Genomic DNA, 27,417 nt, shown 5'->3' with positions numbered 1-27,417 from the left:
GAACAAAATAAAAGCATAACTTTGAAAATGTGTTAATATAGGAGTTTGCCTTTAAAGGTGCCTGCCTTGCTTAGTGGCTAAACCCAGTGCATTCAAACGTAAGAGAAATTAAATTTAACGGAGGTGAATTGAGCAAAGAACAGTTTGCCAGTCAGCCCTGTGAACCAGCAGAGTTTCAGAGAACTCAGTCTTCAACTTGGGCAGAAAGCACTTATGGACAGAAAATAGACATGAGGTATAGGAAGAGCTTGGTTGGTTACAGCTTATGTTTGCCTGATTTGGATGTGATCTGATCAGCTGTAGCCTGTGATTAACTGAAGCTTGAGTGCTGCGATTGGTTGAGACTCAGCTATTTATTACAAAAGTGTATTCTGCCCAGTGAGTTGGCACAGGACTGTAATCCCAGATACTTGGGAGGCTAAATAGGAGGATCTGAAGTTCGAGGCCAGCCTGTACAACTTAGGGAGACTCTGAATCAAAATAAAAAGGGTTTGTGGTGTGATTCATTTGTAGAATGCTTGCCTAGCTTGTGCAAGGCCCTGGGTTTGCTTGCTGATACTGAGAGAAAAAACCTGCTAAGTTAAGTTGTAGTTTGTTCAGTAGTGATTCAAGGTACATTGGCAGGGTCAGGTCAAATTTAGTTTAAGCAACTTGTAGGAGGCAGAAGTCAGTTTCAGAATTATGGCTGATTGGAAAATATTTTCATTTTCTGGATTTTTTGAGGGGGTAACCTAGTCTCCTCTCTGTGCCCCCAAATGGCCCCCTGATTTCTAATGACAACAATTCCAAGAGGGTCTACAAGCTAGAAAATAATACAGAAGTCAAAAGAAGGAATAAAAAAAACAATAGCTAAACTTTAGCCTTATTAATACACTGGTATTTATTAGTTCTACTTAATAGAAATAGAAGATGAATGAGCCATATAAGTAATTAAAAAAATCTTTTTTTCATACTGGGGATTGAACTGAGGGATACTTTACCATGGAGCCACATCCCCAGCTTTATTTTTATTTTTTATTTTGAGACAGGCTCTCACTAAGTTGCATAGGGCCTCATGAAGTTGCCAGGCTGGCTTGAACTTGTGATCCTCCCGTCTCAGCCTCTTGAACTTCTGAGATTACAGGAGTGTGTTATGGCATCTGGCAAAATATTTACCCATATTAAGAAGTGTTAAAAATAGGTGAAATAAATTCTAATAATACTTTATAAGAAATATAATTCTGACATACAACCAACTAAAAAATGATGAATGGGGTATTCTATATTCTTTCATACTATCTTTAAAACACTGAGTTCACATGCACCTTGCGTCTCACTGCATTTCAAGTGCTCAGTAGCCTCCTGCAGTCAGTGGAGCAGTGCAGGTGGGCATGTGTGGCAGACTTCTGCCCGCAGTTTGGTTTGATGTTACATGAACGGAAGGAGGTTTCTCAGAAGCTCTTCCAGATCTGGGTGTGGAGCAACAGAGTGGGAGGGTGGTAAAGCTGTTAGCAAACATCAAAAAGAAAACAACCAGAGGCAGACTTTTTATATGTATGATAAAAAAGAATATTTCTATAACATAAATATATTGTATTTATGGCATACACTTTTACAGATATTATATACTGGTGCAACCAACCACTATGAAAAGCAGTATGGAGATTCCTTAGGAAACTTGGAATGGAACCACTGTTTGAACCAGTTATCCCACTCCTCAATTTATACCCAAAGGGCTAAAAATGAGCATATTATAGTGATGAAGGCACGTCAATGTTTATAGCAGCTCAATTCACAATCACAAGCTGTGGAACCAACCTAGGTGCCCTTCACCAGATGAATGGATAAGTGTTTTATACATACACAAGGGAATATTACTCAATTTTAAAGAAGAAGGAAATTATTTCATTTGCCGGTAAATGTATAGAATATTAAAAAAAATATACTCTACTGTCATGTATACCTAAAAAGAACAACAAAAAACATAAATAATATATATTTGTTATATAAATATGTAATATTTTGATATATATATACACACACATGCAAAGTCTGACTTTGTCCACCTTTCTCTAGCTATTTAAAATGTGTATAGTACCCTTCCAAATGAGGAAATACATCTAAAACTGTTAAAAACTTAAATACATCGTATTTATCATATCTATATTTATATACAAATAATATGTTTTTTGTATTAAACACAGTGATCTATTTAAACTTATCAAATATATTGTGTTTGTCATATCTATGATTTATACTCAAATAATATATATTGATTATATAAATATGGAATATTTTACTATGGAAAGGTATACATGGTCTGATTTTCTCTACTTTTCTTTAACTATATAAAATATTTACAGTACTCTCCAAATGAGGAAATATATTCAAAACTGTTAAAAGGCCTGTTAAAAAAATTAAGTGGAGGAGGAGATGTAGATTGGAAGACACTAAAAATTTAAGACTTAGCAAAGAAGGATGTATGTATACAGGATAAGCCGAGCCGCGTGGGGACAGACGGACAGTTCTTCCTCTAGCACAGGCAGCCCACTCCTTGACCTGACCCAACCTTGCGCCTACGGCCCCTTTTCCTGCAATGTGCCCCCCTCCCGAGGTCACAGAGCTTCCCTTTCTTCCTTTCAGTTCCCTGCTCAAACCTCACCTCTTCTTCCCCATTTGAGGGGTCCTCCTTGTTCATGCTATCTCTGTGAGAGTCCTGCCCACCCTGTGACTCTCTCTGCCTCTCCCCTGCAGAGCAGCTACCCCTGCTGGAGTTCTTCTTGTGGTAGGGTCTGCCTGTTCTGGTGAAGCAGGAAGCTCAAGAGCTCAGGAGTCTGTGTCTGTGTTGTTTTCTGCTTTGGCCCCCAGCTTTTAGTGAAGAGTCTGGCACACAGTAGGTTCTCAACAAATGGTTGCTGAAGAATGATTAGAAGAAACAAATGAGGAGGTTAGCTGAACACAGGGAGCAAAAGCTCCTATCACGAATGCAAATATGTATTTAAAAACAAAACCCAGGTCAAGTTTTCCTTTATTAAGAAAAGCAGTTTTGCTTTCAAGGGCCTGGAATAACATTAGACTAACAGTGGCGGATTTCTGAATGCTTTGGGGTTTGTTTTAATGAATAGATGGAAATTGTATCTAATTAGCATTAACTTTGTGTGTGTAAACGGGTATATCCAAATTGTATAAAAGCAGTTCTGAATAATTAAAACATCCTCTCCACCCTGCAACGCATTTGGCACACTTGTCTCTCCAATATTCCATTACTGGGAACTAAAGTCATGAAGTCATGAGGTTTTTTGCAAAAAAAAAAAAAAGCTCTTTCCTTATGCAGGCATATAGAAAATACAATACTTCAGAAATGGGTAGGCCTGAGAATCTGAAATAGACAGGGAGCCAACACTATGGTCTCTAACAACATCAAAAATTAGGGAGGTTTTGCTGGGTGCAGTGATGCACACCTGTCATCCCAGTGACTTGGGAGGCTAAGGCAGGAGGATCGCAAGCTCAAAGTCAGCCTCAGTAATTTAGAGAAGCCCTAAGAAACTCAGCGAGACCCTGTCTCTCTATAAAATATCAAAAGGGCTGGGGATGTGGCTCAGTGGTTAAGTGCCCCTGGGTTCAATTCCTGGTACCAAAATAAATAAATAAGAATAAATATTTCTTCTTATATTGAATCAATAGAATTCAAATTAATAGATGTAGAAAAAATGATGGAAATAGAAAACCACCATTAGGCAAAATGAGTGTCGTGAATAGGATCATCTATACGTGCTGAAGTAAGTTGGTAGAAGTATGAGGAAGAGGATATTGACATCATCTCAGGGCACCTCTCCACAGGTGTATTCATTCCACAGGGAGAAGCAGCAGCTTCACAGTGGAGAACCCTGGAAGACCACATGAAGCATGCGATCAAGGTCAAGATCGCTAGAACCCCTGGCGCCGAGACTCAGTGCCCCTCCTGATGTGATTGGCGGAGAAAGGCACGGGATTGGTGGTGGGATTCTTCACAAGAAAGCAGAAGAGAACTTAATCATGGGGAAACATCAGATGACCCCCCAATGAGGGAGAGTTTCCATAATAATGGGTCACTGCTCTTCAAAAAACGACAAGGCAATCTGTGATTAAGGAAGACCCAGGAACTGACCTAGATTGGAAGTGATGAGAGGGACAGAAAACTAGATGATGTGGGATCCTGGATTAGATCCCAGACCACAAAAAGGACATTGGTGGGACAACTGGAAGAATTTGAAGGTCTATGAATTAGGTGAGAGGATTGTGTAAATGTTAGTTTAGATAATGACACTATGATCATGCTAACATTAGGGAAGGTGAGGGATGGTCATCTGGGACTATAAAGTACTATTTTTGCAATATTTTTCTAAGTTGGAAATGAATTCAAAATGGAAGATTGGAAAGATATGCAGATCTACTTGGGTAATCTGATATGAGCATGATAATAATGTTAAAAGCAAAACCACCTACTGTTATGGGTTAGATCATGTCCCCCTGAATTTCATATGCTGGAGGTTGTAACACCTGGTCCTTTTTTTTTGGGAAGGGAACCAGGAATTGAACCCAGGGGCGTTTAACTACTGAGCCACATCCTCAGTCCTTTATATGTTTTATTTTTGAGACAGGGTCTCTCTAAGTTGCTGAGGCTGGCTTTGAACTCACGATCCTCCTGCCTCAGCACCCCCAAATCGCTGGGATTCCAGGCAAGTGCCACCAGGCCCAGCACACCTAGTACTTTTAAATGTGCTGGAAATAGGGTTGTCGCAGATGTGATTAGTTAAGATGAGGTTTTAGTGGGGTAGGGTGGGTCACTAATCCAAAGTCACGGGTGTCCTCATTAGAAGGGGAAATTGGGATACAGATGGTGACATAGGAAGAACACCATGTTAAGATGGAGACAGAGCACAGTGATGTGACAGAAGCTGAGGGATGTCAAGATGCCAGCAGACCCTCAGAGGCTGAAGGGAGAGTCCTGGAACAGATTCTCCTTCACAGCCTGTGAGAAACCAGCCCTGCTGACACCTTGAGCTCAGATTCCCATTCCCAGAACTGAGAGACAAACCATTTCTACTGTTTAAACTACTCTGCTTGTGGCTCTTTATTACAGGAGCTCCAGGAATGAATGCACTAGTTAACATTTACTGAGAACTATATTCAAGACTCTATATTGAGCTTCCCAAATCCTTTCTCTCACTTCATTTTCACCCCAGCCCTTTGCAATTGGTGTTATTATTGCTTTCAATTTGCACTTTAAAATTGGTGCATTGAATGGGTAAGTAACTTGCCCCAGGTCACACAGCAAATAAACAGCAGAGCAGTTCTGACATCAGTGCATTGCACAAACGGCTTATCTTTCCTGGCTTCCATTCCCATGTGATTTGAAATGATTTCCTATGATCATTTTCTCTCTACACCTCAAGTGTAAATTCCAGAGATGGAACATAATCAAGTGGATGCCGTATCCCCAATGACCACCTGCAGCCTCATTGCAATCAAGCCTCTACTTATTTGGAAACTCTGAACTTCCGACTTGTGAGTCCCCCCAGGAAGGGGCATGAGTCATCCAGGAAGAGGATCCACTTCTAAAGTGAGCAACTAATTTAAGTGAAAATTAGGGCTCAAACTCAGGCATCAAACTCATTGGGGACTGTATTTCCGGTGATCACAATTCCTAGGGAAAAGCAGACAGAAAACTTTTTTCTTTGATGACGAAGAGTCAGAATTCTCCACTGGGCTTTCCTGAGTCATTCCACCATTCCTCTGCTTTTAGTGAGCATTCCTGGAACCATTGGAATCAGACCCAGCCACTTGATGAGAAGATGATAGTCCCAATTTTTGATAAGTCTCTCATCCTGAGGCAAAAATGTGAAAGTGATAGCTTTTGAAGGCAAATCCCATGGACCAGTTCTCTTTCTTCCTTTTTCTTTCCTTCCTCCCTCCCTCTTTTCTCTCTCTCTCTCTCTATTTGGTTCTGAGGATGGAACCCAAGGCCTTGCATGCTAAGCATGTGTGTGTCACTCATCTACATCCCCAGCCCCCATATCCCAATTCCCCTCTCCCCATAGGCATCATCTTCTGAATGATTCATGTCATTTTCCTTGTTCATGCTAGTGCTTCCCTGTCCCTGTCTCCAGCCCAAATCTTACTCATGGGCTCTGGACCCGTATGTGTAAGCCTTAGTGGATATCATTTGTTATGGTTTAGATATGTGGTATCTCCCCAAAAGCTCATGTATGAGACGATGCAAGAAAGTTTAGAGATGAAATGATTCAGTTATGAGAGGTTTAACCTAACCAGTGCATTAATCCCCTGGTAGGGATTAATTTGGCGGTACAATTAGATAGGGAGTGGCCGGAGGAGGTGGGTCTCTGGGCACATGCCATTGGGGTTATATTTTGTCCATGAGGGGGGCTCTCTCTCTCTCTCTCTGTCTTTCCTGGTGCCATTTTCCTAGATGCTTTCCTCTGCCACACACCTCCACCATGATGTTCTGCCTCACCTTGGGCCCAAGAAATGGAATAGGCCATCTATGGACTAACCTCTGAAACCATGAGCCCCCTGCCCCAACTTTTCCTCTCTAGTTGTTCTTGTCAGGTCTTGGGCCACAGCAGTGAAAAAGCTGACTATTATTTGTCCCATAAATATGTCCTCAGATATAAAGTGGACCTCATTGTCTTTTTCCCTTCCCCAACAAGCCTGCTCCTCCTCTTTCAGTGAATGGTTCCACCAGTGACCAAGCTGACAAAGTCAGAAGTCTCTAAGTTCTTTGTCAGTTGGGTCTGGGTCTGGATTTTTGCTGAGGCAATGTCTGTGTCTAGCTTGGCCCTTGGAACATGAGCTATAATGGTAGGTGGTAATGACCAAGGGTTGACCGGGTTTCCTTCTTTTCCTTCACTGATATGTCCAATAAACCCTGTCAATTCTCTGCTCTATATTATTCAAAGTGGCTCACTCGTTTCTAGCCCCACCAGCATTTCCCCTGTCCAGATGGTCATCATCTGTCTCCTGGACCACCACTGTGTCCTTTACCTGGTCATCTTGCCTTCTCTCTTGCCACCTCCCAGTCTATTCTTTGGGTAGCCACTAGCATCATCTGGTAAACACAGATTCCAGATCCTGTGACTTCCCTGCTTAAAACTCTTCCATGACTGCCTATTGCAATCCTGATGAAGCCCAACCTTGACATTTGAGAACCCACCTGATTAATTTCTACTTATCTCCCTGTCCTTATTTTTCAACTTTCTCTTTTTTCATAGCTTCTCCCACACAGAAGGAGCTTCCTCCTGGTCTCCAAATATAACATCTTTCTCTCTTCTAGACTTGTGCTCATGATGTTCTCTTTACCTGGAAATTTCTCTTAATTCTTCAAGGTGCAGCGTGAGTAAGTTCTCATTTGGAGTCCTGTTTGAATTTCTATTGCTGCTGCAACAACCACAGATTTAGTTGCTTACAACGATACCTATGTGTGATAGTTCTCACATTTCTGATAGACATCCAGGTGGGCTTGCCTGGATTCTCTGTTTAGGGTCTCATAAGGTAGGGATATATTTCTCTCTAGAGGTTCTGGGGAAGAATCTAAATTCACACTCATTCAGATTGTTGGAAGAATTCAGTTCCTTGGGGTTGTAGGACTGAGGTTCCCATATCCATTACACCAAATGCCCACCTCCATATTCAAACCATCAACAGCATGCCAAATGCTCCTCAAACTTCAAATGTTTCTGAAACCTACCTCCTGCATCTCTCTGACTTTTAAGGGATCATGTGATTATAGTGGTTCCACCTTAATAATCTGGGCCTTTACATGCTCTAGAGAACAGGGCATGGACTTCATAATGGGCCATTATTTCATCATCACTGATGTCCACCTGCACATCTGGATTTCATGTCCCTCCTTTGTACACCAGTGACAGGTACTACTGGTTGTCTAACCAATAGCCATTTTCTACTCTCAGCATCTTTTCTGGTCTCAGACCCTGTTTCCCACTGTGGTGGGTGAAAACCCGAGATTCTTACTTTCCAAGCTTCCCTTGTAGTTAGGACATAGGCATATCTACCAGGAGACGCTGGGGAAAATGGTTATTCCTGATTAACAAATAATTTTAGGAGAAAAACTGCCTTTCCAAGTTTTTTGCATGATGATATGAGGACCTAATGTTTAGAGGTACAGTAGTTATCCTGTGGGGCATATATGAGGATAAAAACCAACATGTGGAGGTGGGTGGAGGAGGAAGTTGAAAAGAATCTAGGTTATGGATGACATCATGAATTGCTCTATTTTGCCACAACTTTCTGCCAGACTTCTTATGTTAACCAGAATGTTCCTTACTACTGAAGCCAATTTTAGTATTTCTTTTACTTGCAGCCCAAAGTATTCCAAATGATAACTCCATAGACTGCTCTTCTCCACCCATACAAAAATTTAACCACACTGTATTTTTATTGTCTGTGACTTTATTTTCTGCCCTCTCTAGGCTGTAAAATCTTGCATTCTCTTTCATACCTATCATAGGTACAGTAAACACTAGTAGTTTTTTGCTAAATAAATGAATGAATAAACGGACAATTGAAATGCCCACTTCTGCTTCCAAGCACTTATTCTTATCTTTTCCAAACATCTATCCTTTCCTCTTACCCAAGCATCTGTTTTTTTCCTTACCATGAGTAGGGCTGCCACTACTGGGTAGATTGGTTCCTACAAAAGGCTCCTGATTGAAGGAGTAAATGGAGACTGAAATCTAGACTGCTCTCCACTCATCAAGCCATGCATCCTGGCATGGGGCTGTGTCTGCCTGTGTCTGCCTTTTGCTTTAATTAGCACAAAGTTGCTGTAGGACTTGTAGCACCACAGTGACAGCCACATCCCAACTTTCCTAGGTGTATAAGGGTCACTGCTTGCTCGTACTTTTCTACCCTCCCATGGAGGAGAGAATGCCTTTCGGTTCCAAACACCATGTTCCAAGGAGATGGGCAACTATTTTGAGAAACTAATTAGTACTAAAGTGCTTGTGGGAGATATTAAGTTTTAATGTGCTGTCCCATTCTAGTGATAGACTGGTCATTTAAATGCCAATTTTCTGAGAATTTTGACTTAATATAACAGGAGTGACCCAAATGGGAGTCAGGAGGCCCAGTTCAAGTTTGAGTCCTGACATTGATCCGGCTCTGAGTGTTAGGGCAAGGTACCAAACTCTGCCTTCAGTTTCCTCATCCATAAAACTAGAGATTCACCAATTGTGTTCTGCAGAGCTTAAGGGTATTGAGAGGCCTGGGGATTCTCACAGGTGAATCGAGAGGGTACTCAGTGGATAGGAGGCTACAGCCAGAGCAGATTTGCTTTTGTCTTCTTTTCATATGGGACTCGAGAAAAATTAACTTTTAATTATGCAAAAAATGTATTTACATATTCTGTTATAAGGACTTAGAACATTGCAGATACAACAGAAACACTTCTGAACACCATCTTCAAAATCTCTGTGTATGTTGGGATTTCATTTAGGATTTCCATTTGAACAAAGGGACCCTGGTGAAATTCGTTGGGGAACCATTGATCTATTTAGCCTCAAAGGTTGCCAAACATACAAAAAAGAGGTATTTCAGAGAAAGGCACAAGCTGCGAATCAGATGAACTAGGGTGTTGCCCTGGATGCTGTGACTTGGGGGTGCTGTCACTGCTGTGAGCATGCACTGCACCCAAGAGAGGTCTTGTGAGTGGGAGGATGTGGCTTTCTGACTTAGGACTGGAAGGTTTATGTGCCTTTCCAAACCAGCTCATCCCCATGGGGAGAGAAGAGGCAGAATTTAGGATCGCTTCTTCCGTTGGGTCTGATCATAGAAAAATAGCAATGGTCACTAACCTTTACTGTGTTTTTGCTGGGTGCTGTTAGCCTTGTCTTATTTAACTCTCATGACAGCCTGGGGATGGTGGTGCTAGTAGCATTCTTACTTAAATAAAAAATAAGGAAATTGAGACACAAAGAGATTAAGGAATTACTTTAGGGCCCAAGGCAGTAAGTGGGGAGCAGGGATTTGAAGACAGATCTTCTTGCTTCAAAACAAGGCACCCACCCTTGAGCTCTGGGCCCCTCCCAGGCATTGCTTGGCTGTTATTTCAGCAGGGTTATGTACTTTCCTTCTCTTCCAAACTCCAGGACCACTGGCAGAATAAGCACTACCCATGTTCCAGTTAGGTCCGTTTGCATGCAATCAGGGAAGGCGCCAGGTGGTCTCAGGCAAAAGGGTGGAGAGGTGTTTTGTGTGTCTTAGGAAGACCAGAGAGCTTAGCAGGCAGCTGCAGAGCCCTGCAGCCTCTCCTACACTGCTATCCTCCGGATGGAGAGGCCGCATGCTGCAGCAGGCAGGTGGCCAGATTGCCCTGCGCTGACTGGTACCCGGGCTTGCGTGAAGGTAAATGCAGATTGGCGCCTCCCAGTGCGCCACTGCAGAGGGAGGTTTTATTAGTATGCACGCCTGGTCTCCTCAGCCTTCAGCTCGAATGCTGATTTTATTTTTGCATTTTATGAGCCTGAGAGAGGGAATTCATTTCCTTGGCATAATGTGACCCTCTGGAGAAAGTCTTGTCCAAATACATTTTGCTCACAAACCCTGTCCTGGAAGAAAGGCTGTATTGAAATGAAAGAGATGATTAAAGTCTGATTTATAGATAAGGTGAATGGGTTAATTCATGCCAAATTATTATATCCAGGGAAGGTGACAGAGAATGAAGGGGCTCCTCCAGGAGCTGGAAACCTTTGTAAAAAGAAATATTAATGGTGCACATACATTCATTCCAGCCAGGAGATTTTTAAAATATATTTACCATGTTTTAAATATATTCACCATGTTTCTTTCTCTCACCAGATCGTGCAATCCCTGAAGGCAGGGGTTGGGTTCCTGCACCTTGATATCCCCCATAAAGGGGTGTTTTTGTGATTTTATTTATAAAATCTCAATCAACTAAGCCACATTTCTTCCCCATTGGCTAATCAGTGATCCCTTTATCCCAGCTCAGTTCTCAGGAGACACCCAGGACTCGTAACAACTACTTTTTCTTCCCCAACCCCTGAAAAAAAACCACAGGTTCCAGAATTGAACTTTTTTCTTTTTCGAGCTGTAAGTACTGTAAGTCTACTAATAAGCTTTATTGAGTACTTACTATGGAGCAAGTACTTTGCTAAGCACCGTTGAGGCTCAGAAAATGATATTGCCAAACATGGCACTTTGGCATACTGAGCACTTCGAGCTAAAGGACACTGGAAGGGCTTCAGGAGCAAAGTCTTCCTCTGACCTTCCCCTGACATCCTGTCTCCTGTTCCTCTTTACCCCAACGTGAGTCATTGTGACCAGAATTCCTCTTCCCCAGGGCAGTGTACAGGAGCGAGAACCCTTCTCCCCACAAGAAAGCCATAAAACCTTGACAGGTCACTCTCAATCTCTCTTTTGAAAACTATCATTCCAGAGGAGTCCTGCCCCATGCCTGGGAGGAAGGAATACCCTGCATAGAGAGACCAAAAGGAATCCATCAGACAGGTCTTGCTGGGTCCCCTTCAATGACCATTAGATCACACCCTTTGGTTCACATCACACCTACAGAGCTGTCCGTTCTTCATTGAACTTATGCATAAAAACAGATGGTCTTCTCTGGGTCTTGACAGCTGAAGGCTTTCCTGCCTTCCCATAACTTTAACTCAACAGACTTGCCACGCTTCTCTGCCACTCACCTGTCTTTGTTGGAGGAGAGTCGGCCACTGTTGAGAGCCACAGCCAAAAGGGCCCCAGCAAACTTCCAGCTGATTGGCTCACCGTGGCCCCAGCAAACTTCCAGCTGCCAGCTGATTGGCTCCTCTGCGGTGATGCTCATTGGGCTGTTTCCCCGCCCTTTCAGACCACGGAGCTGCTCATTGGGGGACTCTTTTGGCTCCGCCCATGCCACCTAGCCAATCGGCCTCAAGAGCAGGAGGAGTGGGTGGTTGAGAAGCTTGTGGGAAGCCGGTGGTGGCAGTTGGGCTCTGAGGGAATTCCTGAAGAGCTCCTGTGGTAGGGTGTGTGTTCTAAAAATAAAGTTTGTTTCTGCTTGATAAGTGGCTTGTGAATTGTGCCCAGCCAGACTGCAGCAGGCCATGCTGTCCATGAGGGCAGAGGAGCGGTGTCCCCTCTTTCTGCTCCTACAGTGCTCACTGAGCATCATTTCATTTCACACTCACAACCACCCTGTGCTTATTCCCTTTGAAGGATGAGAAAACTGAGCCTTGAAGACAGTACATAACTTATTCAAGGTCAAAGAGCTAGTCAGTGGACACAGCTACTATTTACAGGGTGCCAGTCCCATTAAGTTGATCTCACTTCACAGTGCGCTTAATAGGAAATGGCCTCCAGGACTTAGAGCCTCAAGCATTTAGTCCTTTGCAAACTAGAAGCCACCTGAGGGCAGGGCTTTTTCATCTCTGTATCTAGGAGGTTGAGGATGGTGCCAGGGACCGAGCAGCCATCCTGGGCATGTGAAATGAAGGAACAGAAGAGCTGCCTTTGCCAGGAGATCCTCCATCTCCACCTCTTTGCTGGGACTCAGGCTGCCCTTGGAAGAAGGACCCTGGCCATGGCATCCCCATCTGTATTACTAGAGATTCCCCCTTCACAGGGCGGTCAGGGGCCTCGTGAGATGCTCCAATGTCAGCATTGGGCCTCGACCTTCTGCACCATCTTATTGAGGGTGAGAGGTGAGGCACAGACCCTTCATGGTTGGACTCTTGCAGACCTCAGAAGGGATCCGTTTGTGATCTTCTTTCTTGTTCCTGCACAGCACAGAGTCAAGGAAGCAGGACATGGAGGACCCCACCCAGCATCTCCAGAGATGGAGGGAGAGAGCTCCTCCATTGGGTTTGTGCCAGCTGTGAGGTGCAGAACCAGGTTTTCTGCACCAAACCCTAGGCTCCTTCCTGAGCTGCTCGTTAAGTCCTTTTCCTGACTTGGACAGCAGCCTTTCATGCATAGGGGTCATAGATGTTTATAAGGATGTCTTTATTTAATTTTTGCTTTATTCATTTTTCTATTTTGAAAACCAATATGGAGGAGTTATTGTTTAATGGATAGAGTTTCCCTTTAGGATGATGAAATATTTGTGGGGATGGACATCGGTGATGGTGGCACCACAATGTGAATGTATGAATGGCATCAAACTGTACACTTAAAGAGGTGAAAGTGGTGCATTTTATGTCTTGTATTTCAGCACCAAAGAAACCAGCATGGCTGTCTTCTCACTTGCAGTGCTTTGAATATGTCCTTCCGTGTGTTGAAAACTTAATCCCCAGATTGTTCTGTTAAGGGTACTTGGAGGTGGGACCCCTCACCTCAGAGAGATAATGAGGATTAGGTGAGGTCATGAGGATGGAGCTTCCTTGAAGGCTTTGTAAGAAGAAGGACCTGCACTGGCTGCGTGCTCATCTCACCCAGTGGGGCCTTCCACCATGTTGAGATGCAGCAGAAAGCCCACCAGTTGGGGGCACTGTGTTCTTGGACTTCCCAGCTTCCAGAGCCATGAGCTAAAGCATTCCGTGTCCTTGGTAAATTATCTGATCTGTGGTGTTTTGTTGCCACAACAGAAAACATAGCAGGACATCTGGGGCAGGCCGTGATAAGGCTTCTCCATGATGCCACTAGAGTCCAGAATCCTTCTCTCTATTCAGTTTTTGCATGTTGACTTTCATCCTGGGTACAAGGCATTTTCTGAAGCTTCCCAAATTTTATCTGCTCAAGAGATGGAGAAGGAGGGAAACAATGCTAGTTGTGACTCTGTCATTTATCAGGAAAACCAAAGACTGCTCAGCAAGTTGGGTGGAATTTTCCTACACCTCGTTGGCCAGAACTGGATCTCCTGGCTTTGCTGATCAGCAAGGGTGGCTGCAAAAGTGTTTGCTTAGCTCCAGCCTTTGTAGCTAAAGAGTACAAGGAGAGAAGAAAGCTGAGTATTGACTGGACAAGTAGCCAGTTGTGTTCAATGCCCTGCTCAAGGTCACAGGGTCACACAACATATCTGGCCAGGTTCAGAACCAGCTTGTCTGATTCCCAGTCCTTGGATGTTTGAAGTCTTTTGTAGTGGCTCGATTTTCAACAAAAAGGAATGTTCTGAAGAACATTTTTAAAAGATAAAGATTTTCCATTGTATGCTCTGAAATTCTAAGACGTCAGTTCAGAAGAGTACTGTGCATGGTGGGAGCTCTGCCTTTGAACTATTGGAAGTTTTGGGAACTGTCCCCAAGTCTCTATGTTTATAAAGTGTGATTTTTTTTTTGGTCCTGCTTGGCATTGTTCATTAAATGTCTAATAAGTGCTTTGGTACCCCTAGATGAAAGACCCTGTAGGAGGAAATAGTTGTTATCAACTGTGCACGTGCGGTCAAGTGTGGCTGATGACACAGATGATAGGTTCCTAAGGTTGGAGTAGGAGGACAGAAACTTCCCACTGTTTCTCTAGGCTGGAGCAGGGTAGAATAAGAGCTGCCGGGAATACTTACCATTAGAAATGTAAACAAACAATTCTATTCCGATTACCCAGCTGGTGCAAGGAGGCCCAGATGGGATTTCCAGGATAGCAGCGAATTGATCTCCATTCTCTTTGATTCGACCACTTGCTCTTTCACAGGAGTCACCAAAGGGAAATCGACAGGTCTTTTCCATTTTTTGAGACCAAAGCTGGCATCTCCCTTGTCTCTAGTTTTTCAGGATGACTGCAGGTTACATGGGTCCTTCTCTTTCATTCTTGCCCTGAACATTTCAGCATTTAATGGTATTGAAGTTGACCTTTCAGACTTGGCTTAGAAGGAGTGGCAGGAATGGGCATTGTTTGGGGGAGGTAACACACAGCTCGTTGAAATCCCCTGATTCCCAGGAGTTGGCACATGTCCAGATGCATGGCAGACTCAATAAATACTAGAGGTAAAGCTTTGAGAATTTTTTTTTTTAATTGGGGATTGAACTCAGGGATGTTCTACCATTGAGCTGTATTCCCACCTATTTATTTATTTATTGTGGCAGGTACCAGGGATTGAACTCAGGGATACTTGAACACTGAGCCACATCCCCAGCCCTATTTTGTATTTTATTTAGAGGCAGGGTCTCTCTGGGTTGCTTAGCTCCTCGCTTTTGCTGAGGCTGGCTTTGAACTCAAGATCTTCCTACCTTAGCTTCCCTGAGCTGCTGAGATTACAGGTATGTGCCACCATGCCTGGCCTGTTTGTTTTTGAGTTAGAGTCTCACAAAGTTGCCCATGCTGGCCTCAAACTTACTGTCCCCCTGAGACACTGGGATTATAGGTGCATGCCCACTGTGCTTGACTGCAGATGGCCCTCTGAGATAGGATACCCATGTTCTACCAAGTTAAGAGCTTTACTTCACAGTATTAGGAAGACCATAGGAGTTGGTTCTGGATTAGAAGGTGAAAGAAACTAGAGAATTCAACCCCTAACCAGTACACAATGCAATTCAGTGCCCTTGCAAAGAGTCCCCACTGGTCAGCCTGCAGGGACATTCCCTGAGCTCAGCAAGACACTGACTTTGGAAATACTATAAAGGGAAAGAGCACTTCTGCAAAATTGGAAATGAAATCACTGCAAGGAGGGATAATTTTTAAATGATAGGAGAGGGGGAAAAAAAAACAACACCCAACAACAACAACACATCACAGTAGACCTGGAAATAGAATCCCTGAGTCAGCTGAGAAAGTCCAGATGTGATTGCAAAAAACAGCTTTTATTAATTTGGCCTCAGAATGCAAAAATAAATAAATAAATAAACAAACAGAAAACCAACCTAATCGCTTTACAGAATGCACGTCCATTATTTAAAAGCTACACCTCCACGGAGTGATACTGTCTGGTCCTATCTGGGTGTCAGGTTCTCTGGTGCAGATGGGGAAGTGATTCTAGATGGTTTTCTCTGCATCTGCCTGCTTTTGTGTGTGGCTGTAAAGCTGCCATCTGTAATTCTGACAATTTAATGTCCTTATCCATGACTATAATTGTCCACCCTCTTGATTTCTAAGAACATTTTATCTTCAGGACACCTATGATGTCCCTGTACCACCCTTCTGTGTCTTAGAGAGAACCACCAGGGAGGCTGAAATTCAATGTTAATGTTTTGTTTGTTCGTTTTTAGCTCTTTTTAAATTCAGGCATCTAAAGGCTAAATCTGCTTGGAAGTACAGATGTCTCTGAATTGCTTATCAATGCCACTGCTAGCACGTCTCCAGTGTATCTAGCATCAACTCCTTCGGGATCTCTTCCACAGCTTCATGTCTTCATATCTCCATTTAAACATCTGTATTCCCATCCAGCCCAAATATATGATAGTGCCCATGTCACAGCATTGTGCCACTACTTGTTGTCATAAAATCAGTGCACCTGCAGCCTCACTTGGAAAGAAGTCAGTATGAAGAACACTGAAATTCACATTTTGCATAATAGGGCTTGACTTCTATGGATCAGGTCATGAGAGTCTGAACCATTCAATACATCCTGGTACATAAATCTTAAATAACAGTAATAAATTAATAAATACATAAATTACTTAAATATTTAAATAGCAATAAGGTCAGTGGCAACTACAGTTCTTAAAAACATCTATAAATAAATTAGCTCATTGTGTCAGTGAGCACATAGCTTCTACATGTAAAAACATAGCAAAGGTACCAAAAAATTTGGTCCTAAAAAATTTGAAAAGCAAACTGAGTAGAAAATATCATTTGGGGTTTCTTCCAATATGTCTTGAAAAAATTTTGTATAATATCTTCCATTTTTTCCTCCAAAGTTTCATCTGGGATTGTAACCTGGAAAAGAATGTGGAAAGCCTGTGTGGATGAGAAATGTGGTGGTGAGGCCCTCTGATTTCTCAACACACATGATCCCAGGCAATTGGGTTTGGGGGCTTCCATGTTAGAAGGCCCAACCTTTCTATATGTGGCCTAGAATTTGGCAGATACCATGGTTCCATGTTTCCCAAAGATTGGTTTGTTCATTCTTATTTTGTTACTAGGGATCTAACTCAGGAGTCACATCCTTAGCCCTTTTATTTTCTTCATTTTGAGACAGGGTCTCACAAAATTGCTGAGGGTCTTGCTAAGTTGCTGAGGCTGGCTTTGAACTTGAGATCCTCCTGTCTCAGCCTCCTGAGTCACTGCGATTACAGGCGGGTGCCACCATGCCCACCTCCCCAGAGGTTCTCTTGAGGATGTTTCTTTAAAAAAAAATATGTGATTGGGTTGCTTCCTCATTTAGAACACTTAGTGGCTCCCCTGGACCCCAGAATGAGGTTCTAACTCCCAGAAGCTCCACGCCCTTCTTGCTCTGACTCCTGGTTTCCTCTCTCTCTTTTGTGCCTTCTCTTTGAAGACAGGACCCATGCCTGTTTCTTTACTGCAATATCCCTTGGCCCAGCACACTGCCTGACATAAACAGACATCCAATCAGTATCTGTTACTGAATAAATGCTTTGGGCTCTGGTGTCCCTATGCTGGGCATCCCACTCCCCCTTTCCTTTCCTGGGCAGCCCCCCATCATTGTTCTCTACCTGGGGACAGGTCTGGGCTGGGCTTCGTAGTTCTGCTCACCTAAGGGCAGGACATAGTTGCCCATTCACTCCACGATGAGTTGTAGTATCGGTCCCGGGCTTGCACGCTGACCTTGGCACCCTTCTGGCAGGTCACTGTGACTGAGGTCTTATCCACGTGGAGAGTATTGCTCTGAAAAGGAGTGGAAACCGTAAGATCCATTGACATTGCAGTTACTTGGTAGGCTACACCTGTTTCTGCAGGGCACCATCTCTTCAAACCAACCAACCAGGTCTTGGGACCCTGGCAGTTCTGGCACTGAGCAGAATTGCACCACCTACTGGGCACTTAATGGAATTGCACCACTTACTGGCAGAATCTCCGAATACACATGTGGCTTTTCTATCTTGTAAGCCCTGAAGGGAACCGTTTTGGTCCAGCTCTCATCTTTCTACACAGTGGCCTTGCTCCAAAGCTATGTGGACAGTCACTCCAGTACTCAGCTGCTGATGGGACTCACACAGCTTTTCTCTAGCTGTCCCTTGCATATTCAAAATCCATACCCCAATCTTCAAAGCCCTCAGACTTGCCTTCAGAGCTTTAGCAGTGCTACTTAATAGCTCTGGAACTTCAGGGAAATGTCTTAGGCTGTGTCTCTCCTCATATACGAGCAGGGACAACAATAAGCCTGTCTCATAGAACTGCAAAAGTTAAAGTTGATCATGTAAAAGCTCTTTGTAAGTCATCAGTATGTAGAGAGCCCTAAGTACCACCTAATAGTGACATGTATCTTAAATAGGGGAAGATATTTGCCAAGATTTTAGGTGACAACTAGGTAAAATCTATTCCAGGATAGCCTCACCTCCCACCTTCCCCTTTTCCAGGGAGTGACTGAATTGTAAGTTTCTACCACCTGCTAAATGTTATGCTGAATAAGACCTTTGTTAAGTAATTTTTTACAAGTGGTGTATAAGAGGGCAGTACTTTGTAAAAGTGTCTCTGAAAACTTGTTTGAGCCAAAAGGGTTCTGAGGCTAAAGCCAAAGGTTGGAAAGCCAGCATTTTGGTCTTGTAAGCATAGCCATCCTGTTTGGTGACATGATTTTACCATGTTTGGAACAGTCAGGAGCTACCCATATTGGGTGAGACAGTGTGAATGCTTATCATTCATTATATTCCCTCCATGGAAACAGTCATTTGGGGATCCTGGAGTCCAGGTCTCCTGTATCCGGACTGGTTTTAGTGCAAGGATGAATGGTCAGCCATACTGGAGGCCATATGGTGGCTCACTGAGTCTGGGTCCTGGTTCTACCACTTTCTAGCTAGTGATCTTGGGCAAGTCACAGCCTCTCGGAGCTTCGTCGTCTTCACTTGTGAAGTGGTGAAAGTAATACTGGATGCTTTCATGGGGTTAATTTTATGCATCAAGTGACATGCCCTTGACACAGGCCCAGGAAAGGACTAAGTCAAATTAGCAGTGATTACGGTGAACCCCACCATCATGTATAATTATAATGCATCAATTACAACATAGAAAATCAGTTGTTATCAGCATGCTTCTCCCTGGTGTGTGTCCACGTAACTTCCCACAGAATCTGCTATACCTAGATGGCCTCTTACCCTTTTCTTCTTTTTGCCCTGGACCTGCACAGAGAATGTCAGGGAGAAGTAGGAGTGCGGGGTGCTCCAGCTGTCCGGGTACTCCCAGGTGACCTCCACCTGCTGAGGAGTCTTGGATGGCTTCATCTTTAGGTTCTTGGGTGGGTCAGGTTTGACTGTGGAAAAGGACAAACACCTTTATTTTCCTAATGGAGCTTTGGAGTTAGGGTTTGGGCTTCTGATCCTGCTTGCACCTTTGAGCAGCCATGAGTGACAGGGCACTTCTTAACTTCTCTGAGCAGCTGACTGCACCTGGGAAGCCTCTCTGCCTATAGGTGCTCCCACTGGCGCCCGGTGCAGGGAGTCATCATCAGTGGCCACAGCTTTCATTTTTCCAAGAGAATCTCGGACTCCTCATCACTGCACAATCCCATGAGCCTCGGTGGTGGGACCACCCCTGCTTAGTGCCTAGAGGTGAGTTCTTAGTTATGAGCTCACTCTGAAAGCTGGGCTCTGCAGTGAGGGGCCACCCTCTTTGTGCTGAGTCCCACACTTGGCACTAAATGAAGAGCTGAGCTGAGCTGCCCATGGAGGTGAGATGAGAGACTTCCCACTCACTGCTGCACTTCCTTTTGTGTTTTCATGGCTTTTGGCACTGATGGGTTGGACAAGTTAGCACTGATTGTCTCTGTGCTTGTTCATTTTTTTTTTTTTTTTTAATAAATGATGCCTGGGCACCTATCCCACGCCACCACTGTACTGCGCCTGGAGGACATGCAGTGAGCATCTCAAAGTCTCTGTCCTTAAATAGGTAGGTGCCTTCTCTACACGAGGGGAGAGCACCCCTTCTTCAGGATGTGCATAGTCCCTGGGGACCCAGCACAGTTCCACACAGAGACCATGGCTCCTAGGACATGCTTTGGAAATACTTTTCCCTCTGTTCTTAATACAACTGATATCTTTCCTGGAGGTCTCAGCTGAATGTCAGCTTCTTAGAGAGGGCTTCCTTGGCCATCCTCTGGGGACTAGACCCCCTGTCCCCACCCCCCAGATACAAATTTCACAAATTCTAGAGCAAGTTCTATGAGCCTGTTATAGTTTATCATGATAACTGTTCAATGAACAAATGGTAATGGAAATAATCAACAATGACATCTCTACCTGCCACTTAGAAAAAAAAAAAAAACACAGATGTACCTTTTGGAGAAACTTATATAAATCTCTTTGTGTGTGTGTCTGTAATTTCCCCTTCTTATAATGCAGATAATAGGAAGTATCTACATCATCTTTGGGGTGTTGCAGAATAAAGAGCATGCAAGTAAACCCCTTACCCCAGTGTCCTGCTCATGGTGAACATGTGACAAATGGCATCTTTCCTTATGAAGCACAGAAAATCATGCAAACTCACTGATGTCTCTGATGAAGAAGCTGCTGATGTAGTTTTCGTACTTGAGCTTGTGAACTGCGTCCACCACCACTGTGATGGGCAGGGTCTCCTCAGCGGTGGGGCAGGCATTGTCCTCCTGGCACTGCACCGAGTACTTCTTGTACTCCCTCTGCTCTATTTTGACCCTCTCTGCAGAGAGAGTTGCTTCTCCACACGTCACCCCTTGAGGGTCAGAGGAGCTGAGGTCAAAGACAGAAATTATCCTGTGTTACAATTTGGTGAGTGAGTTCCCAGTGATTGCAGTCACTGAGGTCGGTAGGCCTCGAGAGTCTGTGTGGGGCAAGATTTGTCCAGCTAGACTGATTCCCTGCAGTGGGCAAGAAACAGCCCTTTCCAGAAGAACAGGCTTAGCTGTAAGAGATTGGAAGCTACAGGGGTATATATACCCCTGGCCTAAATGAACCTGGAAATTTGTCAGATCCAGAATCCCTTCTTAAATCCTCTTATTAAAAATTTAAATAAATTTTCCAATTTTAATCACAAAATTAGTACATACCAATTATAAAAATTAAAAATGATAAAGATGTGTACTAATAGTGAGGTGCAGTGGCATATGCCTGTAATCCCAGAGGTTTTGGAGGCTGAGGCAGGAGGATCACGAGTTCAAAGACAGTCTCAGCAATTTAGTGAGGCCCTAAGTAACTTAGTGAGACCCTGTCTCTAAATTAAAAAAAAAAAAAAAAAAAAGAAAAGATATTTTTAAAACATGGCTGGGTCTGGGGATGCGGCTTGGTGGTTAAGCACCCCTGGGTTCAATCCTCACAAAAAAATGTGTATGAAGGAAGTACATATCTTCCCTATGCCTGTTCCCCACATATAAATACTTGTTGTAGCCTGTTGAATATTCAATATAATCATATAATCCACATGTATATATGTTTATGTATTTTATCTATATAGATATCCATTTATTAAAATAAAATAGAATCAAATGATATGCCTATGATTTTGTCACCATCTTGTCCCTGTCTCCAGAACAGAGAACCCCTTGACAGAACAGTTAGATTGGGTTATTGATGCTAAGGGATGCACATTAAGCCAGGGTATATTGTTCTAGGCTTTATTTATCCATTCTTTGCCGATGATCAAAAATGTCGCAGTGTCACCTAAGACGTGCATGGGTGTCTTTGGACACTGGGATAAACGTTTCTCCAGCAAACATTTTCATTTTAAAGATGGAAAGGGAGACCTCCCAACACTTAATTGACCCATTTAAATGGCGGCAAAGCCAGGGTGCTCACTAGGGTTTGCTCTCAGCTGTTCTAGATTGCTTAAAACTTGATTCAAGTTGGACAAACAGTGAACCTCAGATTAGCAGCATCAGCAGAGGAATCAGGAGTTGAAGTGGCCGTGGGAAATTTTCAGGGAGCCTCACAGAGTTCTGGAATCTGCTTTAGGGCCTCCGAGGTCTATGCCCCTGGGCACTTGTTTCTATTTTTGAGTCAAGGTACAATTTTGGCAAGTCATCTGTAGCTTCGATTTCTCCTTTTTTATTTCTCCCTGTGGTGCCGTGAGCCTTAATGAACCATTGCCAGGAAATTTGGCTGAGTGGGTTCAAACACAGCAGAGACTGTTGTCAGGCCCTGACCGTATCCTGCCCTCACACGCATTTGTTCAGAGGATTGGCTTCCAACTCCATGTTTTCCTTGCCTTAAGCAAGAGAGGGGAGTTGAAAAAACATGGGATTGATTTTTAAAATTCTTATCACTAATGGATAGGTCTCTGATAGTTTCCCTTTATATTCTTAATGAAATGGTGGCATCAAAATGCTGAGAAACTAACGTGGTTTCACTTACCCTCTGTGGCTCTTGACACTGAATTTCACATCAGTACTGATTGCCGTCAGCCACCAGCAGGTAAAACGTCCAGAGTAATTCTTTGCCTCGCATGTTACAAAGTTCTTATTTTCAGGTTCTGGGTTTGAAAAGAATAAAAATCCAATATTTAGAGGTTGTCTCCCAGGAAGATTTTGATTTTTGTGGTTAGTCACAGGCCAACAAACGGTACAAGGATGACATCCTTCCATTCATTTCCTTTGAAAATGCTGCTACTGCTTGGGCAGGTTGTTCTGCAAAGATTGGGAACGACCCAATAGGAGGCTGATTCTGCCGAGTGTGCCACTATACACACTCAACACTTGGAACAAAAGTATTAATTTTCATCCAGATTGGTTAACTTCCATTCGCCATCCAATAATGTTTGCTATTTAAAGACAACCTCAGCACAGCATTCAAAGTGACAATGAAACTCTCTCAATATGAAATTTCAATTGATTGATCAAATCTCCAAATTCCAGAAAGCAAAGGAAAATGGAGATTTTGGGTGGTTTTAATACAGACTTGCCGTTCTTTCATTAACTCTACTAATTATGTCTTGCCTTTTCAATTTTTAAAAATTTCTGCATCTTTTATTGAGGGGAAGAGAAATGATACTCCCCCAGGGAATGCAATTACCTTTTTTCTTCAGAATATCAGTGGACCAAATCCCATCTTCATTTTTGTGAAGCAGCAGGAGCATCTGGCTCAGAACTTCACCTCCTCTGTGGCAGGTGTAGCGGCCAGCGTCTTCAAACTCTTTGACTAGAATGGTCAGGGTTTTGCCAGAGCCTAAGACCTCACTGCTCTGCTCTGAGGTCCAGGTGATGCCGTCTTCTTCAGGAGTGTCACAGGTGAGGACCACCGTTTCTCCAGGTGTGTCAGGGTGCCAATCCAACTCCACCACGTAGACTGGAGAGCACCAGAAGTAAAGAACCATGAACTTCAGGGCTATTTTATTAACCATCTTGGCATCTCCACCGCCTAAGCACTACCTTGCTCATAAGTGTTTGGCAAATGCTTCCTGAGATGATTTTATACTATTGGGCTCTGCTTGGGCTCAAGGTCATGGAGCACAGAAACAAAGGGTTTTAGGGCTGCTGGGGACTCATAAGCTGGCAGTCTGCCTTTAATGATCAACCTCTGATTAGTGGGTATATGGAAAAAGACTTTGACCCATCCAAAAAAAAAAAAAAAATACAGAGAGCACAAGATTCTTTGTCAAAGGTCTAGTGGAGGTAAACACCCAGCACAATTTCAGTTTCATAGGGCATAATGCAGGGTACAGTATGTAACAGAGTAACAGTAGTAAAAGACCCAGGTTTTCCTGGTCAGTCTCCATAACTAGTTAGGGGATCTAGAGAAATGCACCTAACCCCTAGGAACCTCACTCTCTGCCAACTGGGAACATGAACAGTATCTATGTTGTAGGTTTGGTTGTGAGCACTAAATGAAGGAAGCACGTAAATCCAAGGCACTTAGCACGTGGCAAACTGTGTTTGTTATTATTGTTAGTCACAGCCCAAAGTGTCAGCCAACTGCACCGAAAACTCTCTTAAAATTTTCCACAGGGATTTAGTGGTTTAGTTCCTTCTGCACGGAACTCAACAATGGAGATTTTCATGATCTCTGTTTTCTACTTTAGAAAGCAACCCAGTGGATCACAGTCTTTTCATTTTGTACGGGAGGGCTCTGAGGCTAAGGGGCTAAGCAAGGTCATGTCCAGCAGGAAGCTGAACAGCAAAACCTTGGACCTTTGTCTCTTAGGCTTGGATCTCTAAAGCCAGTATCTAAACTGAGGATGAGGAATGGCTCAGGGGAGCATCCCAAATGGCAGGTCAGGTCAAAGCTTTGCTCATTTGTTTATCCACGCATCAATTATTAATGGCACCGAATAGTTTAACACAGTGGTTCTCAGAGCCTTATAATCCAACTGCCACCAACAAGCAGCGGCTAGGGAACCTGTTAGAAATTGAACTTTCAGTTGCTAAATCAGAAATGCACATAACCACTAGGAACCTCACTCTCCTCATCTACCAACTGGGAACATGAACATCATTGGGTCTGGGTCCAATGATGCCTTTTTTTTTGAGCCCTCTAGATGATTTTAATGCCTGTTCAAATTTGACAGCCACAGGGTGAAGAGCCTGGATTTTGGAGTGACATGGGTCTGGATTAGAATCAGCTCTAGGCCTTACACTAGCTTGGGGCCTTCGGCAGTGGTGGGGGAGGGGCACTCAACTACTTTAAGCTTGGATGTCACCATCTTTCAAAGGAGAAAAATATTAGTAGTTGCTTAAAGTTGCCGAGGTGTGGGATTATATAAGCTAATTCATCTAAGAGCTTAACATGGCGCCCTTAAATGCCCGGCGAATGGAGACACGTGATTGGCATTCAAGGGTAAGCACTGTGGAAGATAAAGTGCTCCCTTTACATCTATGGGATTTGTAAGTACTTGAATGGGTAACAAAGATAAGAGGTAAAAAGAGCTTGGGGTCCCACGCTTTGGAAATGATTAGCTCTGCTGACATAAAACCACTGGGAACCTGAGGCTGTCTCTAGTTTTTCTTTGTCCCTGCTGGCAAAGGAACAGCATGGTTATTTTCCTGTCACAACCAAGACTCAGAAGCCCTAGAAGACCTTGGCCCGAGGGTAGGGAAAACAAATGCCAGAAGAAAAAGAGGCTTGACTTCATTAAGAGGCCTCCCAAGGCCTCTCAGTATTTCTCACACTGACATTCTGGAATTTCTGTGGTTTACCAGATCAGAACGAAGGGGTTACCTAGGCAAAGGCCAGAGTTCCTAAGCACACAAGAACTCCTGGGGCTGGAAGGAATCTAGCTTTGGCCTGTACTTAAGGGCGGATTTAATACTCTCTGACCTTCATGGGGTCAGGGAAGAGTGGCAGCACTGTCCTCTTCCTGAAATTTTTTAGAATGAAGGAATGTTCTTAAAGTTCTTTCTGTCACCCATTTCAGGGTTGTACTCACTTGACTATTAAAACATTATTTCTGATCATCGGCTGAAATCTTCATCCTCAATTCATGTCTATTTCCTTTGACTCAGCTCTCCAAGGACCCAGGAAACAATTATTTTATGTCCTTGTAACATTTCAAATAACTTCAGTGCATATGCTTTGAAGTGAGATAGAACTGGGACCAAGTCCACCCTGTTCTACCCTTTCTAGGTATGTGGTATTGGGTGAGTGACTTAATCTCTTGAGCCTCAGTTTTCAACGTCTGTAAAATGGGATGCAGATAATCCCTATCTTGCATGGTTGTTGGGAAGTAAAGTGAGATCTTATGTTAATACATAGTAACAATCATTATTATTATGTAAAGATAGCCATCTCCAACATCTGATGGTCTTTCAGGTACAAGTGACAATCAGCTAATGTGTATTTACCCAGTGAATAATACGTACTAACACATATTATTTACTTAGTAATTTGTTGTTGTCGTTATTACCAGCGAAGACCATAGTTCTTTTCATACCACAGTCCACAACAAGTCCCACTTGGTATCCAACATGAAAACCAAACAATGTAGATACCCTACAGGGGCGGAAGGAACATGGCCTTCCATGTTCCCCGTGAGGGCTCTCAGGAGGAGGGCTCAATTGCCCATTGCTGTCTGATTTCCATCAGGGGCTGCCTGAGAGCCCTGGCTTAGACTCTGGGGCCTCCACAGAGAATCATGAGAGGTTGGTTACCATTTTTCTCCAGTTCCCATATGGCCAAGAGGGGAGATGCCAGCCAAACCAGGGAGACCCAGGAGATGACCAACTGCTGAAGACACATCTGTAAAGGAGGGAAGGAGGCAAGAGAAGAAAGGGGAAGGAGGAAGAGAGAGAGGTCCATCATCATTCAGTTAGCTTTGTGAGCCGTATCCACGTTCTACCTAAGTTTTAAATCTGGACTTTCTCCACACTCTCATGTGAATGTGATGAGAATTACAGGAGTCCTATGCCAGTCTCTGGTAAGAACATGTTCAAACAGATTCATAGGCTATCTGGAGCTGAAAGACACCTGAGGTGTGGCCGTCGGACACAATTAAGATGAGAAACATAAGCTCAGAGAAGGGACACAAACTTTTCTGGATCAACATTCAGCAGGTATTTATTTAGTGCTTGCTGTGATTTTAATACAATACTTAAAGATCATTGAGCTACCCGTGGTTGGGAATGAAAAGTTTTCACCTACATCCTGCTTTCTAGGTACAGATACTTCCATTCAGTATCTTCTAAGTCAGTATATTAGATGCTTCCTCTCCAGTTGGAGTGATAAGCCCCATGCCTGTATCCCTGTAGCACAAGGTAGCATGAATTGGGATAACTAGGGCCAAAGGACTTAGCTTAGGAATGGGAAAGGTCATACAGAAGTGAATTTCCAAGTTTTGACAAAAACCTGTATTGATTTAGTTTCTCATGTTTCAACAGCAGCGATTCCATATTTCAAGATAATTCCCACATGATATGAACCCAACAGTTCTCAAACTTAAACATACATCAGAATAACTGGTAAGCCTACCAAACAGACTGCAGGGACTCACCACCTCAGTGTCTGACCTAGCATGTCTTGGCGCAAGGCCTGAGAATCTGCATTTCTAATAAGGTCACAGGTGAAGTGGATACTGCTGGCCAGGGGACCACACTTTGAGAATCACTGTTTTAACCACAACTCCCGAAAATCAAGGTGTTCTTTGGCAGAAGACAATAAAATAATGATAGATGTACCATGAAGTAATGAAATGCATACTTTCATGCTAAGCCAACCACCATTTTCTATTAGAACACAGTCTAGATTCGTATCCAGGGTTTGTAGAAATCTTTAGACTGTGAAAATTACATTCCATCTATAAATTATGGTGAGGTGATGATTATTTGATTTCATTCTGAAATGCCTACATCCATCTTGACGAACACCAATGTGCTGGAGGAACATGATTACAGGGACCATTGGTGTAAATCATATGAAGAACAAGGCTTAAATGTGTCACTCAAATACTTTATAAATGTATCTGGTTGGT

General features: G+C 43.4%; 1 protein-coding gene across 1 annotated transcript; it reads right to left on the bottom strand.

The window, feature by feature from the left end:
- Nucleotides 1–17,592: 17,592 nt before the first annotated feature.
- On the bottom strand, nucleotides 17,593–26,189 carry Il12b (interleukin 12B). Its single transcript, XM_027938570.2, has 6 exons — nucleotides 26,102–26,189; nucleotides 23,031–23,303; nucleotides 22,374–22,491; nucleotides 20,539–20,756; nucleotides 19,152–19,306; nucleotides 17,593–17,724 (listed from the first exon to the last, which is right to left on the bottom strand). Exons 1-6 carry the CDS (start codon nucleotides 26,187–26,189, stop codon nucleotides 17,593–17,595), a joined length of 984 nt encoding a protein of 327 aa, XP_027794371.2.
- Between the last annotated feature and the right edge of the window lie 1,228 nt (nucleotides 26,190–27,417).

The sequence above is a fragment of the Marmota flaviventris genome, chromosome 5 (genome assembly GCF_047511675.1).
Source record: "Marmota flaviventris isolate mMarFla1 chromosome 5, mMarFla1.hap1, whole genome shotgun sequence".
Lineage (NCBI taxonomy): Eukaryota > Metazoa > Chordata > Mammalia > Rodentia > Sciuridae > Marmota > Marmota flaviventris.
The sequence above is the reverse complement of the archived record's forward strand: the minus strand, read 5'-3'. Positions and strand labels throughout refer to the sequence as shown.

What these genes read in the sequence shown, in the direction of transcription:
- Il12b (XM_027938570.2), bottom strand. Translation starts at nt 26,189, where the DNA reads ATGTGTCTTCAGCAGTTGGTCATCTCCTGGGTCTCCCTGGTTTGGCTG. An exon ending in ATGGGAACTGGAGAAAAATG is followed by an intron (nt 23,304 to 26,101) that starts GTAACCAACCTC and finishes GGTGCTCTCCAG; the next exon opens with TCTACGTGGTGGAGTTGGAT. An exon ending in AGGGCAAAAAGAAGAAAAGG is followed by an intron (nt 17,725 to 19,151) that starts GTAAGAGGCCAT and finishes ACTCCTTTTCAG; the next exon opens with AGCAATACTCTCCACGTGGA.